Source organism: Mytilus edulis, chromosome 7, assembly GCF_963676685.1.
Source record: "Mytilus edulis chromosome 7, xbMytEdul2.2, whole genome shotgun sequence".
Taxonomy (NCBI): domain Eukaryota; kingdom Metazoa; phylum Mollusca; class Bivalvia; order Mytilida; family Mytilidae; genus Mytilus; species Mytilus edulis.
Genome location: NC_092350.1, coordinates 28,901,096 through 28,916,682, shown reverse-complemented (window position 1 = coordinate 28,916,682; position 15,587 = coordinate 28,901,096). Strand labels below are relative to the sequence as shown.

Genomic DNA, 15,587 nt, shown 5'->3' with positions numbered 1-15,587 from the left:
ACATGAAATAGGTGCAGATATTAAACAAATTGCCATTAACAAATTGTGATAATTTATTTAGTAGGAATCTTGTTATTTTTAAGACCTACATTGTTTTAGTTGCGTTGGCAAACTTTTCCTGCAACTTTTTGTGTTTGTTCTTTATGTTTACTTATAAAAAGTAACAAATAATTTTTGAAAGTTCTTTTTGTTAGAACATCAGAGCATTTGAATGCCTAAAGGTTTACTGCTTCCACTATTCTGACTTTAAATGCTATATTTTCATAATAAAATGATAGAAAGATCTGTTCAGTCAATGCCTAATTGTAATCCTATTCGATTTAAATAAATTACTTACATTACTTTTATTTCATCTGTTATATGTAGTTCTTCTTTCTTTCCTTGATATAAAGATATATACAATCACATATTAAAATTGACAATAGTAAAACTTTTCAATTTTAATGCTGCATTTATTTCTTATGTTATTTTTTTCAAAATCTCTAGAAACAAGATTATACAATGTCTGGACCTGTGTTACATCATACTGTTTTTAAAATACAGCCTTTCGTGCAATGAAGGTTGAAATTCGAAAAATGAAAAAAATATTCTAAAATATTAACCATTCAAAACGCATTGACTATTGTGGTTCACATAGGTGTAAAACAAAATCTAAGACATACAACGATTCAATCTTAGTTTTGAAAAATTACATAAAGTAAAAATAGATTATTATGATAAAGCATTTTCAGTTCAATTGTCCTATTTAAACGTCATTGGGAATTGCAAAAAAATGATTGACCGAAAAACTGATATATATAGAAATGTTGTTGTTAAAACTAAATATAATAAACACACAACGTGTTAACAACAATTTATCGGTAATTCGTACATTTACCCTTTGATCTTACTGCCTAATATTTTCGAGTATCAACGTACTGGCTGTATCACTGACAATATTAGGCAATACATTGTGTGACGTCATAATCGCCAATAAACAGAATAATATGTAGTTTCGTTTTTGATACTGACTATATCATATGGAATATCTTAAGTCGCCCCTAACGGGCTCGTCTAGATATTCCACATGATATAAAGTTACAATACTTACAGTATGTATCAGTTTAACGAATATTTTGAGGCTGGCAGAAAACGGTGACTTTGATATAATTCGCAATGTTCGATGTTAAGATTTTTGCTAAAGTAAGATTGATAGAAACTACTTACAATACACAAAAAATATGTTCTATAAAATTGCATAAAGGTCTGTATAAATCAGTTTGTAGGCCATTTTCAGACCTCATCTACTAGTTCATGTTTCTTACCCTCATTTTCATGTTTCATTAGTTAATGCTTATTTTTTATGTGGAATTGTTAAATCGCGTACATGCTAGTCTTAAATTGTTGTCTGAAATTTACTTAGTTTTTGTATGTTTATATGTTTTCTCGTAATACTTTTGGTTCGCTTGTTGATTATTGTTTACGAATCCACTATTTCTTATCAATTCTCTAATACATAATATGAAATTAAACAGACCTAGAAAATTCCAATTGCATGATTTTAATTTCTGTTTTTATCTATATTTTTGTTTATAACGTTTATATGCCCATCAGAGGTGTTCGAAATTCAACTCGATAGTTAATTAGATACTGTTTAATATACACAAAACGAAGCTACATATTATCGAGCCCATATCCTGTAAATTGTTTATTTTAGACCTTTTAATATTGGGATAAATGTTTGACATGGTTATAAATCAAATATCAGAATTTGAGTCAAATCGGTGAACATGAATTTGACAGTTTGTGCCCCTTTAAGTTTCGAAGTTCAATTGGAGCCTACGAAATATGCACATTTTTAAATGAATAATAATAAGACTCATCGAACAAACAGCAAATCGGACAACAAGCAAGGGACAAAATGGAAAAATATCAGATAAAAAGCAAAACAGAACAAAATCACCAGACTAAAAACAAAAATGTCGAACTAAAAGCAAAATAATCGAACAAAATGCAAAAGGTGTCATACCATCAAATCATAGTACGTCATATCCTGTTGCATACAAAAATAGGCAGAAAAAAATATTCCCTTGAATTGTACAGATGTAGGTAATTAATCCTACATTTCATTGCAGTACAAAAATTCAAGGTCATAAACATACATCTTGAATATTTCAAAGCACCATTACATTTTTAATTGGGGTTTCTATAGAATATTTTGGAAACTTGAGGTTACATGGTTACCCAAGCTTGTACACAGGTAGAAAAGCAGTGAAAATGTGATTGGTTAAATGTAATGTGAAATTTTGTTTATAGTCCTGGACAGAATTAAACTTTATTCATGCCAAGTATATCTTTATTTGAAACAAAGATTAAATCTGCACAATTTTTTGAAAATTCAAATTTAACAAAAACTAATAGAGAAAACTAATGGGGGTATTACATCAAAAGAGTCGGAACGAAAACAATGGACAAAAAGCAAAAACGTCTAACAAAAAAATTTATGGGACAAACTGCTAAAGCGGACATAAAGCAAATTCCGGACCAAAAGCACCGTATCATTCACCAAACAATTAATCTGTAAATGTTTTTTTTTTTGTCTTTCAAATCTATGTTTGCAATTCTATTTTTTACAGAGTTTGTCTTTAGTGCCGTGTGGAGACAGTAGAGTGCCTCCCATGCTTCAGGTTTATGCTCTTATAATTACGTTCCCTTGTCACCATCTTATGGTGTTTATATATCTCAACTTGAACGATCGATTCGCTCGTGTATGTAACAATGTTTTAGATTTTAACGAGAGAAATTTATGTATGACTGAAAAATTATTACACCAGGATTTTCGATATCACAAACTAGTCAAATATTTTATCATCGGTATAAGGACATCATTCGTAAATATAGCTCAACATGCAGACTGCTTATACGTTCAGGTATTTCACATCCAATATTTTATGGAAATATTCTTTATAAAGCACAAAAATGTCAGTATTCACCTCAGAAGCTAACAAAACCTTTAAATAGACTTATTAAGAAGGGATATAGTTACGATACTGTTGTCAGGTCATTAAAGATTGCATATTTTGGCGTTAATATTGATTCACTTATAGGGTTTTTGCATCGGAACTAAACACATTTATTATTAACAAACCAGTTGTTGGCATGACACGGGTTATGTTCTTCTCATATATGTTATGATGATATGATACTAAACCCCTCACAGGGAGGATTGTGCCTGATATTCATATGATGTAGACATAATTTTTCAATCAGTTTAATTGAAGTCTGGAGCTGGCATGTCAGTTTACTGCTAGTAGTCTGATGTTATTTATACATTATTGTCAGTTTGTTTATTTTCTTTGGTTACATCTTCTGACATCAGACTCGGACTTCTCTTGAACTGAATTTTAATGTGCGTATTGTTATGCGTTTACTTTCCTGCATAGGCTAGAGGTATAAGGGAGGGTTGAGATCTCAAAAACATGTTTAACCCCGCCTCATTTTTGCGCCTGTCCCAAGTCAGGAGCCTCTGGCCTTTGTTAGTCTTGTATTATTTTAACTTTTAGTTTCTTGTGTACAATTTGGAGTTTAGTATGGCGTTCATTACAATGTATCACTGAACTAGTATATATTTGTTTAGGGGCCAGCTTAAGGGCGCCACAAGGTGCAGGAATTTCTCGTTGCATTGAAGACCTGTTGGTGACCTTCAGCTGTTGTCTGCTCTATGGTCGGATTTTTGTCTCTTTGGCACATTCCCCATTTCTATTCTCAATTTTATTTGACACGTAGTAAAAGTATGCAATTAATGAAAACCTCAATTCATAGTAGACTTTGTAGAATGCAAAGTTTCTTAAATTTTAGAGGTTGTACTGATAAACCATTTTTGACTCTTGTCCTAATGTCTTTTGATTATTCATGATTCGTGGTTTTTTGTGGCTAGATTTAAAAAATTTTAAAATCTATTTCTACTGCCTTTTATGATTAGCACGTTACTTTTTATGTTAATGAAACTACAGTTAAATTACTTTTATTTGACCTACCCCAATCATAACTGATTAAAATTAAACTTTTTCTCCATCCTTCGAATCCTAGCGTGACAATAAAGTTACAGTTATCAACATCTACAAACGCTTTAAATGATTTCTTTATCGTCTTTCTGCCAATTTTAATAGATGGACTAAAGCAGGCATCCAATCGTAAACAAGTAGGAGACACAGAATAATACAGAAGATCTTTGAGCCTCTTATTTCTGATGTCCGGTAAAGTCAGATGTTTGCACTCTGAAAAATGTTGAAAGCCATATTTAGCAAAAAACAACACGACGTTCTAGAAATAACACTGTAGGGTAAAACACATAGATTAATGAAAAGAAAATCTTCAAATGATATTCAAATGTGTTTATATTGTGATAAAGACACAATCGCTAACACAATCAAATTATTCCATTCCATCCTATGTGTTTTCCGTCAGTTCATTTAGAAGACTACTTTAGATTTATGGAACATCAGAGAATTTCTAAAGCATATGTTACATTAAACAATATGACACACCACTTGACCCAAAACTGTATATCAGAAAGAAGAAAAAATATGTACATTCTTGGTTCTGCTGCATGCTAAAATCTATATACAACTGTCTATACGCTATAACAAGGTTAACATATTTGACATTGGTTTATGATATTAATAACTATTTCCGTTAGATAAATTGAATAAAATATAACGACTTTTTTTTCTACATTTTTTATTCCTACTTTTATCGTCTGTTTCTAATGTAGATTGTCGTTGTTCTAAACTGCCATCCAAACTCAAGCCTCGTGATTGCAGCTCGTAATTCAACTGTGTCTTTGTCATTAAATCGGGTCTTTGACAAGGTCCTTTTGTGGTTAAAAGCTTCTATAAAGGATAAAATTGAGAAGGAAATGGGGAATGTGTCAAAGAGATCACAACCCGACCAAAAAGTAGAAAACAGCCGAAGACCATATGCATACATACAGTTGTAACTTGTATATTTCATTCAGTCTAGAACAAATTACGATGTTTACCTTATAGAAACATGAGTATGATTGTGTAGATTTCATAATTGCATTCTTTTTAAATGAGCACCATATTTGGATAAATAGATTATGTAAATGAGTTCTTAAAGATTGACAATTTCAAACGTGCAAATGTATTTACATTATTAATAACGACCCTGGTTAATTCATGTATCCTGTAAATTAAATATTATGCACGGACTAAGGTTGACCACAATGGTTTGTCATCAATATCATAAACTGATTATAAGAAATGTTTTATCAGAGCTGTAACAAACAGACAAACATAATGTGTCCTTAGTACACGGATGCACCACTCGAATTATCATGTTTAATTGACCGTGAAATCAAGGTCTTCAAGCTGTCAATCATTTCATTTATATTTCAATTTTTATATACCATTACTCATTAACATATCTAAACAAAATCATCCTTCGGATTAAGAACCATTGTATATATAGTACTTGTGTCTATGTGTATGTACACATGATAATTATAAGGTTTATTAACTTTTGAATTGTTGTTATTTTTTTGAGTTTTTTCGAATATACTAATTTTGAATCCATTGGAACCTATCCGAAAAAAAAATCCGGAAAATCATTGGCAGTGCGTATTCCATTTAACAAGACCAAGCAAGTAAAGTAGCATAGGTCGTGTTAAAAAGCCTTTACTAGTACAACATAAATACAATTTGATGCATCTGAATTTGGAAAAATAAATTAAATGCGTGTGTTGATAAACCATCTTTCGTAAAAAAAAACCAAAGCACCACATATACTTTCATTGACAAGGTGTTGCATCATTCATAAAATTGAGAATGGAAATGGGGAATGTGCCAAAGAGACAACAACCCGACCAACTATAGATACTGGGTGAAATGAAAAGATATCTTGCTTCGGATGCTTCAATATAGTCAGAGCAAAACTAATAGGAAGTCTACATTATGATCTGTTTGTGAAAAGAATACAAATTTCGTTGTCGTACAGTTTGCTAGTTGATATTGTTCCTTTCTTCCAGATCCTTCATGGTGCAGACAAATATATCGTTCAAAATTTCAAATTATTTCCATCTGCTTCCGTCAAAATTTCGGTTTTGTCCTAGCTCTTTGATAAATACTTTGACTGGTAACTAGATTACAATTATTTTCATATGGATAATAATAAAAATGCACTCTCATGTGAAACTGTACGGAAATATAAACTGTACTTAAGTGTGTGGTATCCATGTATGAACAAACCGATATGCCCTTATAAGACAGATTGTTTTGGTATCGTCAACAAAACTCTTTATGTAAAAAGATACAACAGTTATTGAGATTTGGCCGATGGCGCCTTTAACATTATAATATATAAAAGAAGATGCAGAATGATTGCTAATAAGATAATTCTCCATAAGAGACTAAACAATGACACATGAATTTACAACTAACTATAGGTCACTGTATAGCCTTCAACGATGAACAAAGCCCATATCGCATACTCAGCTATAAAAGACCCATAATTGACAAATATAAAACAATTAATATACGAGAAAAGCACGGCCTATGTTATGTATAAAATGTTATGTACTTAAAAAGAAGATGTGGCATGATCGCAAATGGGACAACTTTTCACAAGAGACCAAATGACAGAAACTACTATAGGTACCATATGACCTTTAACAATGCGCAAATCCAATACCCATAGTCATCTATAAAAGGCACTGCAATGATAGATGTGAAACAATTCAAACGAGAAAACTAACATAGCTTGTTTTGAAAACTTCGGGTGTGTCTTGGACATGTATGGTCGATGTGATGTTGAACATTCTACAAAATGGGCAACAAATATAAAAAGATATATTTAAATGTGAAACGGTGAATGCGAGATAGAGACAATGTTTATTTCAAAAGATGGTAGGTCTGAGGTCTCTCAAATGATTTGTAGGTGACTATGCACTATCGCACCACAATGATTCGATTTGCAAGAACATGAAGAAATATTTTAACGGAATCTTTTCAGAATATATAGACTGTGGAGCAATTTTGTGCAAAATCTGTAAACGACTGAAGAGACAGATATATAATATTAAAGTTTTTCCAGGGGTTGTATTACAGTAAAATCAAGACAGTTATGTTTTATTTCTAATAAGGTCTTTTGCTTATATGTCAAACCTGATGAATTGTAGTTTCAGACTTGAAGCGTTTCTTCAACCAAAGCTGCAAAACATACAATGACATCCACATTTTTTTCTTGTAACTCGTTCGCCTTTCAAATTGATGCATATTGATGTCTAGTGTATGTGTATTATATAAAATTGAGAATGGAAATGGGGAATGTGCCAAAGAGACAACAACCCGACCAAATAAAAAACAACAGCAGAGGGTCACCAACAGGTCCTCAATGTAGCGAGAAATTCCCGCACCCGGAGGCGTCCTTCAGCTGGCCCCTAAACAAATATATACTAGTCCAGTGATAATGAACGCCATACTAATTTCCAAATTGTACACAAGAAACTAAAATTAAAATAATACAAGACTAACAAAGGCCAGAGGCTCCTGACTTGGGACAGGCGCAAAAATGCGGCGGGGTTAAACATGTTTGTGAGATCTCAACCCTCCCCCTATACCTCTAACCAATGTAGTAAAGTAAACGCATAACAATACGCACATTAAAATTCAGTTCAAGAGAAATCCGAGTCTGATGTCAGAAGATGTAACCAAAGAAAATAAACAAAATGACAATAATACATAAATAACAACAGACTACTAGCAGTTAACTGACATGCCAGCTCCAGACTTCAATCAAACTGACTGAAAGATTATGATTTCATCATATGAACATCAGGCACAATCCTTCCCGTTAGGGGTTTAGTATCATACCATCATAACATATATGAGAAGAACATAACCCGTTATATACATAGACAGCTTCATTTGTATCATAATATCTCTGTGTATCGTGTTTGTTTGTAGTTCACAAATATATCGGGCTTTCAGGTCGTATTTAGTCAAGTCTGCTATATATTCCATAGTTTGTCTTGTATTATAAAAAGGAGGATTCATAATCTCCATTTGCTATTGTTCTTGAACTGATTGATATATATTAACATAAAGATAAACTCAATATAATATAGTGCCCATGTTGACATTTATGCTTGATGACTATTTTTTATAGTTCCAACATTTTCTGGGTTTGAATAATTAGTCAGGAATTTCATCATTTTTTTTTATTAAATCATGAACCGGGTGCTAACTTCACAGTACTTATTGCTCCACTGTTCCTTAGTGCATTTAAAAAAAAACTTTCCCCAAGACATCTCTATATGTAGCAATATATTATTGCATAGCTAACTTTCAATTGTGAATATTTTTGTCGATAATTTCCGTAGATTAAGATATTTTGTTCCTTTTTTTACATGTTGCAAGCGAGGATACATTGTATGTACCGCTTATCTCTAGTAATGACATAAATATGACTAGCTGAATTCGTGTAGCTTACACAGAGCATGCTTCCATAGAAAACAGATTTTGAGTTATCATAAGAGACTACCGAGAAATTGTCAAAAATGTCAAAAAATTGCAATTTTTAAAACTCCCCCCTTTTTTACATTTTTTACAGTTTTCAAATATCTGCACCACATTGGCATTGAGTGCATAGACTCATAATTCTACAAAAATATATTTGAGCGATATGCACATAAATCTTTCATGTTCTTATTATCTACAAAATTTCATAACATTCTGTTGTGTGCATTCAGACGAGTTGAACTAATATGTAGGCCAAACCTATTTTCAAAGGGGATCATTTCTTTTTAAAAAAAATGAATCCTTATTTCCTTTTAATATGAACATTAACAAACTTTAAGTATGTCCTAATCATCTACAAAATTTCATGAAATTCTGTTGTATGGATGAAGAGAAGTCGCGACGACAGACTGTTGCAGTCGTAAATTTTAACCAAAATTCGATGTTCAACGGGTCATAACTTCTTGCAAAAAAAATTAATTCCCCATAATTTCCTGACGATATGCAAATCTATATAGTATGTCTTTTATATATACAAAGATTCCAGAAATTCTGTCCCGTGGTTTAAGAGGGGTTATGATGACAATTAAAATGGCAATAACTCCAAGAAAAAAATTGAATCCTAATTTTCTACATAGTATGCCCTTGCTATCTAGAAAGTTGCAAGAATGTGTCCATAGTACACGGATGCCCAAATCGCACTAACATTTTCTATGTTAAGTGGACCGTGAAATTTCAAGTTAATTTCATCAAAAAGTACCTTGAAGTACCTTGAAGTGGGACAGATGGACGGACGGGCAAATATATATACAGACCGGAAAACATAATGACCCTAAGGTTGAACAAAATAAATTATGCTTAAATCAGGCACTTCATTATCTCTTACTCATAATGTACCTTCAGGTCTGTTTATAAAGATTAATCTTTTATTTTTTGTTATAAGCAAATAATTCTGCCTGATGAAAATATGGAATCCAATCACGTTCTGGTTTAAAAGATAAGAATTATGTATATAAGGTTTTTTATTAACTGCATACTGATAAATGTAGTATAAATAACGTATTGGTATATTATTTGGAGCAGTAATTAGTGTTGTATCACAATAAGCTGAAACTCAGAGTATTTTAGGAAAAGTTTCCTTCAAAGCAAAAGTGTATATGTTTTAGAAGATTGTAACTTCAGTTCAAATATATCCATGATAGTGTCAGTAACAGATTCAAATAATGTATGGCGATTTGTGGTACCCTTTTTGGAGTAATTCAAAACTTCAGGCGCATTCTGCGAATATGAAATAGAATGATATAGATGAGAGGAAATACAATAAATGTCTCTGGTAAATATGGTTCAATATATGATTTATGATACTAGCACTTTACCTCAGGCAAGCTTAATAGACTACACATTTTCTCTATTATTTCTTCCCTCTCTTTTTTCGTAACTTTCTTCCCTACTGACTTTTGTTTTTCTCCCAGTAAATGTTCATCCAGGAACTTCTTCTTGTTTGCTAGACATTAAAAGTGAGAGAAAAAATCGTATCAGTTTTTGCAGAAATGAATTGCCCGTTCCTTATGAATATACAATTGACTCTTAAACTGCAAGGGAAATTCACAGCTAATGTAATCTGAAAATAAATTTGGTATCTTCTGTATCTTCCATTTACAGGAATAAATGCCCTCACAATGTGCCATAGCGCATATTTTAATGCATTTCGTTTGAAAACGGTAATTTTTATTTGACGTTGACAAATATTTTGAAAGGTTATATTTCACGTTCTGCCAGTCCGCAACTAAGATTGCTACTATTTTAGATTCCGATTTTTTAGGTACATAATTTCACATCTTGTGCCCCAAATCGGTTTAGTGTCACTTTTCAATTTGTAAACACTGTACTAAATAAACACCCTTCAAATTAATAGCATTTATGTATAGAAATAAAATTCATCTTTTTCACCTTAAATTTATTATACATGTACATACTCCGAAGCGTACGAAAAGTATAAAAACGTCTTCTGTTACCGTTTGGCATTCGGAGTATATATATGCCGCCACATTGTTTAGATGCTAAAGACGATGCAACAGTTTCGTGGATTTTTTCAATTATAGATTATTTAGCCAAATATTTATTAAATAGAATTTATTATAAAATAATTACAATGGAGATTACTGCAGAAGTGTTATCGTCCATGCAACTTAGGAGATAATTGTACTGCATTTTAAGCGTGTCCTTTGTAAAACTTGATTGTACGCGTCGCTAGGTAAACTTAATTTGCGACAGTAAAATCTACGTTATAAGAAGGCAAGTTTAAAATACAATACAGTTAGTTACATGTATCTTATAAATTGCAGGGACGATAACATTTCTGCATTTTTTTTTCTTTCATCAAAACTAATTGAATTTTGCATTTCCTGACACTATGATAGGAGCTTGATAATTTGATAACAGAGATTACTTGCCATTATGAATGATTTTACTTCCAGTGTCTATTAAAATAATTGTTATTAATAAACCTTACTGATCAACTTTGACACCTGAATGGTGACCATTTTAAAGCCTTTAAGCAAAAAACTAAATTAAGAGACCACCGATGGAAAAGATAAGAAAGTGGTATTTAAATGCAGATGTTTTTTTTTTTTAAATAGGCTCACTCATTTGAATAATTTATGCATATGATTTTGTTATAGTGTTCTTTTCCTGTGTCTTTGTACATTTTCCAACTATATTGGTAGTTTTTGGTGATATCCTTTTCCTCGGCTCTGTATTTATACATCCCGCCATTGTGTTATTGTGCTGTTGAGTATTTTGTATTCGAGTCTTTCCTTTTTATTTTCTATATGTACTTTGTCACTCTGTAGAGTGTCTCTATGCAATTTTGTTTTTCTTTGTTGAAAAAAGTTATAGTGATTAAGAAAATAACAACTTTTGTCTGCTGTACCTCATTTTTTTTTTATATTTGTACCTATTTTATCTATTTGTTTTGCTTACACATAGTTGTCAATATAATAGACTTCTATGCCACTATCAAGCACAAATGAAAGGTTTAGGTATCTATAAAACCAGGTTTAACTCACCATTGTTTCATAAGGTAATACCGGTACAAATTCAGAACATGGCTATATTAAATACTTTTGATGTGTTTGAGCTTTTGATTTTGCCATTTCATGAATGACTTTTCGTTTTGAATTTTGCTATCGCACAATATACAAAATTTGGGTTTTTTTCATGCTGGTTTTATATTTTATTTTGTATTTAACATCAAACGAATAATTCTTTTATTATTTCCAGTCCTATATGTAATGATGATACAAAACAAATTATGAATACGTACTGTTCGGCCATTTTACTCTATATCCTGTTCGAATTTTTGGAATGGCCAACATAGCATTTTCTAATACGTTGATAAATATCAAACAAGATGAATAGTCCCCTTGGTAACAAAATCCTGCGCCCAGTGTAACATACAGTTCAGAACTAGTTTTTTCAAGTTTGTACCTACAAAATTATAGTAATGTTAGCTATCTTGGTTACTTATTTTAAATTATATATATAAGGAAATAATTTACTTATATTTGAAAGTTGGATTGTTAAATCTCAAAGTCTTATGAAAACTCTTTAATGAAGATGGACTTAGGAGCAATCAATGTCAGAACAATGTCAGAATGTTTCTAATAACACATGTTCCTTATTTACCATGTGAAGTAATAGGCACAATATCCTCCGACAAATAAACTTGTCGAGTCTTGTAAAAATTTGGCTCATTCTCAAGTCACACTTACACTTTCTCAACCTAATATTCCTGTAGCTTTTGGCGCTGAATGGTAAGCACTTATCAATAATTATCATTTATTGATATTGAGCTGCAATATCTGTTGTTTGTGGTATCTTAACTATTCCACAAATAAAATGTTAATTTAGATTTTATACTTATAAATGCTATTTGATTTAAGATAGTAGATAAGAGAAGAGAATTTTTTGTGCAAAGAATTTATTCATCCTATTTTTATGTTAGGATATGCATTTTTTTAAAACCATTTTAATTTTTGTTTCAGTCTAAAGGGCTATCAATCTCATTCCACAAATCAATATCCCCTTCCCATAACACACACATCAAATCGACAAGTTTTTGCTTTTAAAGGTTTTTCATCGTAAAAGATTGATCCTGGTGCAGTCAATTTACCCCTAGTAACACACTAGTTGACCTAACAAGTCTCATGCCATATTCAATACAAAAGAATCATGAATAAGATAAATATCATTGTATTCCCTTTAATGTTCACAAACGACAAATGAACTTAGCTTTTCAACAAACATCAGGGACCGTGTCAATGAAAGTATCCTAAAATATGTCATAAGATATGTCTTGGGACCTTATTTAGGATGGTCTTTGGACGTGTCTGGGACTTGTCTAATGGTTTACAACACAGCTATCTTAGAACAGTCGCAACTACCGTTGTACTAGGACCATTCCATGTGAAGGGTGGGAGGTTTAATACATCTTTAATGAGAGAAAAAAAATAACGCTCAAAATATACTTTTAACGTATTACTCACGTAACTACGTTATTATAGACTATAAAATTATAAATTCATTTCATACAACAACAAAACTAAACAGTCATGCTTGATTTCATTACATGTATTGAATTAGCCTTAGTTTAGAAAGAAGTTTTAATTTTTTCTGCAAACTGAAATTAAGATGTTTTCCATATTTCAATTATTATTGCACAACTTGATAAGTTGCAAACAATGTTGCTAATGCAGAAAAAAATTTGAAGAATATAAAAAGGCAGCACGAATTATTTTAAATGAGCTTACTGATATGATTTTGGCAGAAATACTTTTAGGATAGGTACGACTGATGCTCATGTCAAATGATTTTGTTTATGTAAAATCAATATTTTAGTTCTTACAGCACTTCACCAAATTAATCCAGCTCATCTCAATGTATGTATATATTTGCACCATGTAAGTTCTGGAACACCCAGACAAAGTTCTTGTAATATACTTATTATTCCAAAAACTCAAATTGAATACTAGAAACGCTCTGTGTTAATATTTGAAAGTATTTGATGGAACAAAGGAGTAAGTCCGGTAAGGGCCGATTTTGGCCTCATGTTTCAGGTTCATCTAACGAAAGATTTTGAACACTTTTTAAACTTATTTCAGTTGATTCATTTAGTTTATGTGCCAGATTTTAACTGATCATTAAAAAACGCTTCGATTCAAACTTAAATATGAACAATCTATCAAATATACCAAAAAATGTCACTTTTCAGATGTTTTTTGTCAAAACTGAAAGTGGCCGCATCCGTGTTCTTCCTCAACCTGTATATATGTTATGTATTTTCATCAAATACAACTTACATGTCAATATTATGAATGAACACGAATGCGGCCACTTTCATTAAAGACAGAAACCGTCTAAAATTTAACTACATCGTAAAATGTTAAAATTGTGAAGATTTCAGTAATTTAGCATGACCTAATGATGCTAGTACCCAATATCTGTGCATTGTATTGTCAAAAACAGCCCATAAGTATGTAGCAGAAGCATTCTACTTTCCAATAAATAACTTAAAGTTTAGTTTTTAAAATTTTTGTAAAACTGCTAACTTATGGGGCCAAAAAGGGGTCTTACTGGACCTACTCCTTTGTCTTCAAATTAAAAATATCGAAACACAATTGAATTTTTAACATATATTGAAGAAATATTTGTATAATTAGTTTAATTCAAATAACAGTATAATATTATAGTTTCATATTGTATTATTTTTTTTCTATTATTGACTTTATGTCATATAATATAAAAAAAGGAGATGTGGTATGATTGCCAATGAGACAACTATCCACAAAAGACCAAAATGACACAGACATTAACAACTATAGGTCACCGTACGGCTTTCAACAATGAGCAAAGCCCATACCGCATAGTCAGCTATAATAGGCCCCCATGAGACAATGTAAAACAATTCAAACGAGAAAACTAACGGCCTTATTTATGTAAAAAAAAATGAACGAAAAACAAATATGTAACACATAAACAAACGACAACCACTGAATTACAGGCTCCTGACTTGAGACAGGCACATACATAAATAATGTGGCGGGGTTAAACATGCTAGCGGGATCCCAACCCTCCCCCTAACCTGGGACAGTGGTATAACAGTACAACATAAGAACGGACTATTAAAATCAGTTGAAAAAGGCTTAACTCATCAGATGGACAAAAATACAAGTTGTTTTTATTTCGAATAAGGGTATCGTAACTTTAGGACTTTCTGAAGACAATCCTAAGATTCCTATTTAAATATTCAAACTTTTGGACCAAATCTAGGACAAATCTTAGTTTAAGAGACTTTCGTTTACCTGACTTAGGACGAAAACGTGTCCTAAGACCAGTCTAAGACATGTCCCAGTCTTCAAACAGCTTCGTTGGCACGGTCCCAGATATTAAGAATTCTAATTTTTCTGAATATATTTTCAAATTAAATTTGAATATCAATACTGTTAAAACAAAATCAAGAATTACTTTTCTTTCATCCAATCAATCCTATATCTTCACAAATGACTTTTTAGATAATGTTGTTTTAAGTTTAAGAAAACGATATTCTAGATGTTTTAATCATTGTTAATGTTTTAGACATACATCTATGCACATATTCAACGTATTCCTTTTTATTCGTATTCTCTTATTTATTACAAATCCATAATGTGTAACCGACAAAACAATATTCATTCTGTGATTGTTAATCGAAAACTTGAGCTGCTCAATAGTATTTTTACTGATCTTTACTTAGGACAATCAAGCAGAATCATGGAGAACGTAGAAAATAATTGAAAAGAAATTACGATGTATATTTTTTTATTTTAATTTTCTATACGTTCCCATCATTAATTTTAATCTTGGCATAACAGTTATTAAACAATTTGGTGTATTAACTCTTTTCTTTTAGAATCAATTAAAACTGTGTTCTTTTCACGTTTTAGATTTCGGAAGATTTTAACAAATTAGAAACTTACCTTTTAAATTTTTTAAAGTCATTTAGCCGTTTAAGTATATGAAACTATATTTAGC

At 31.4% G+C, this 15,587-nt stretch overlaps 1 protein-coding gene across 1 annotated transcript in view; it reads right to left on the bottom strand.

Moving 5' to 3' along the window:
- Positions 1–298: 298 nt before the first annotated feature.
- LOC139481196 (uncharacterized) overlaps positions 299–15,587 on the bottom strand; it is a 197,992-nt gene continuing 182,703 nt past the window's right edge. The window contains exons 33-37 of the mRNA XM_071264355.1: positions 11,842–12,005; positions 9,893–10,020; positions 4,730–4,871; positions 4,017–4,256; positions 299–380 (exon numbers count right to left, since the gene is read on the bottom strand). Coding sequence (XP_071120456.1) covers positions 334–380; positions 4,017–4,256; positions 4,730–4,871; positions 9,893–10,020; positions 11,842–12,005 — 721 coding nt within the window. The 3' untranslated portion in view covers positions 299–333. The remainder of the gene's footprint in view (positions 381–4,016; positions 4,257–4,729; positions 4,872–9,892; positions 10,021–11,841; positions 12,006–15,587) is intronic.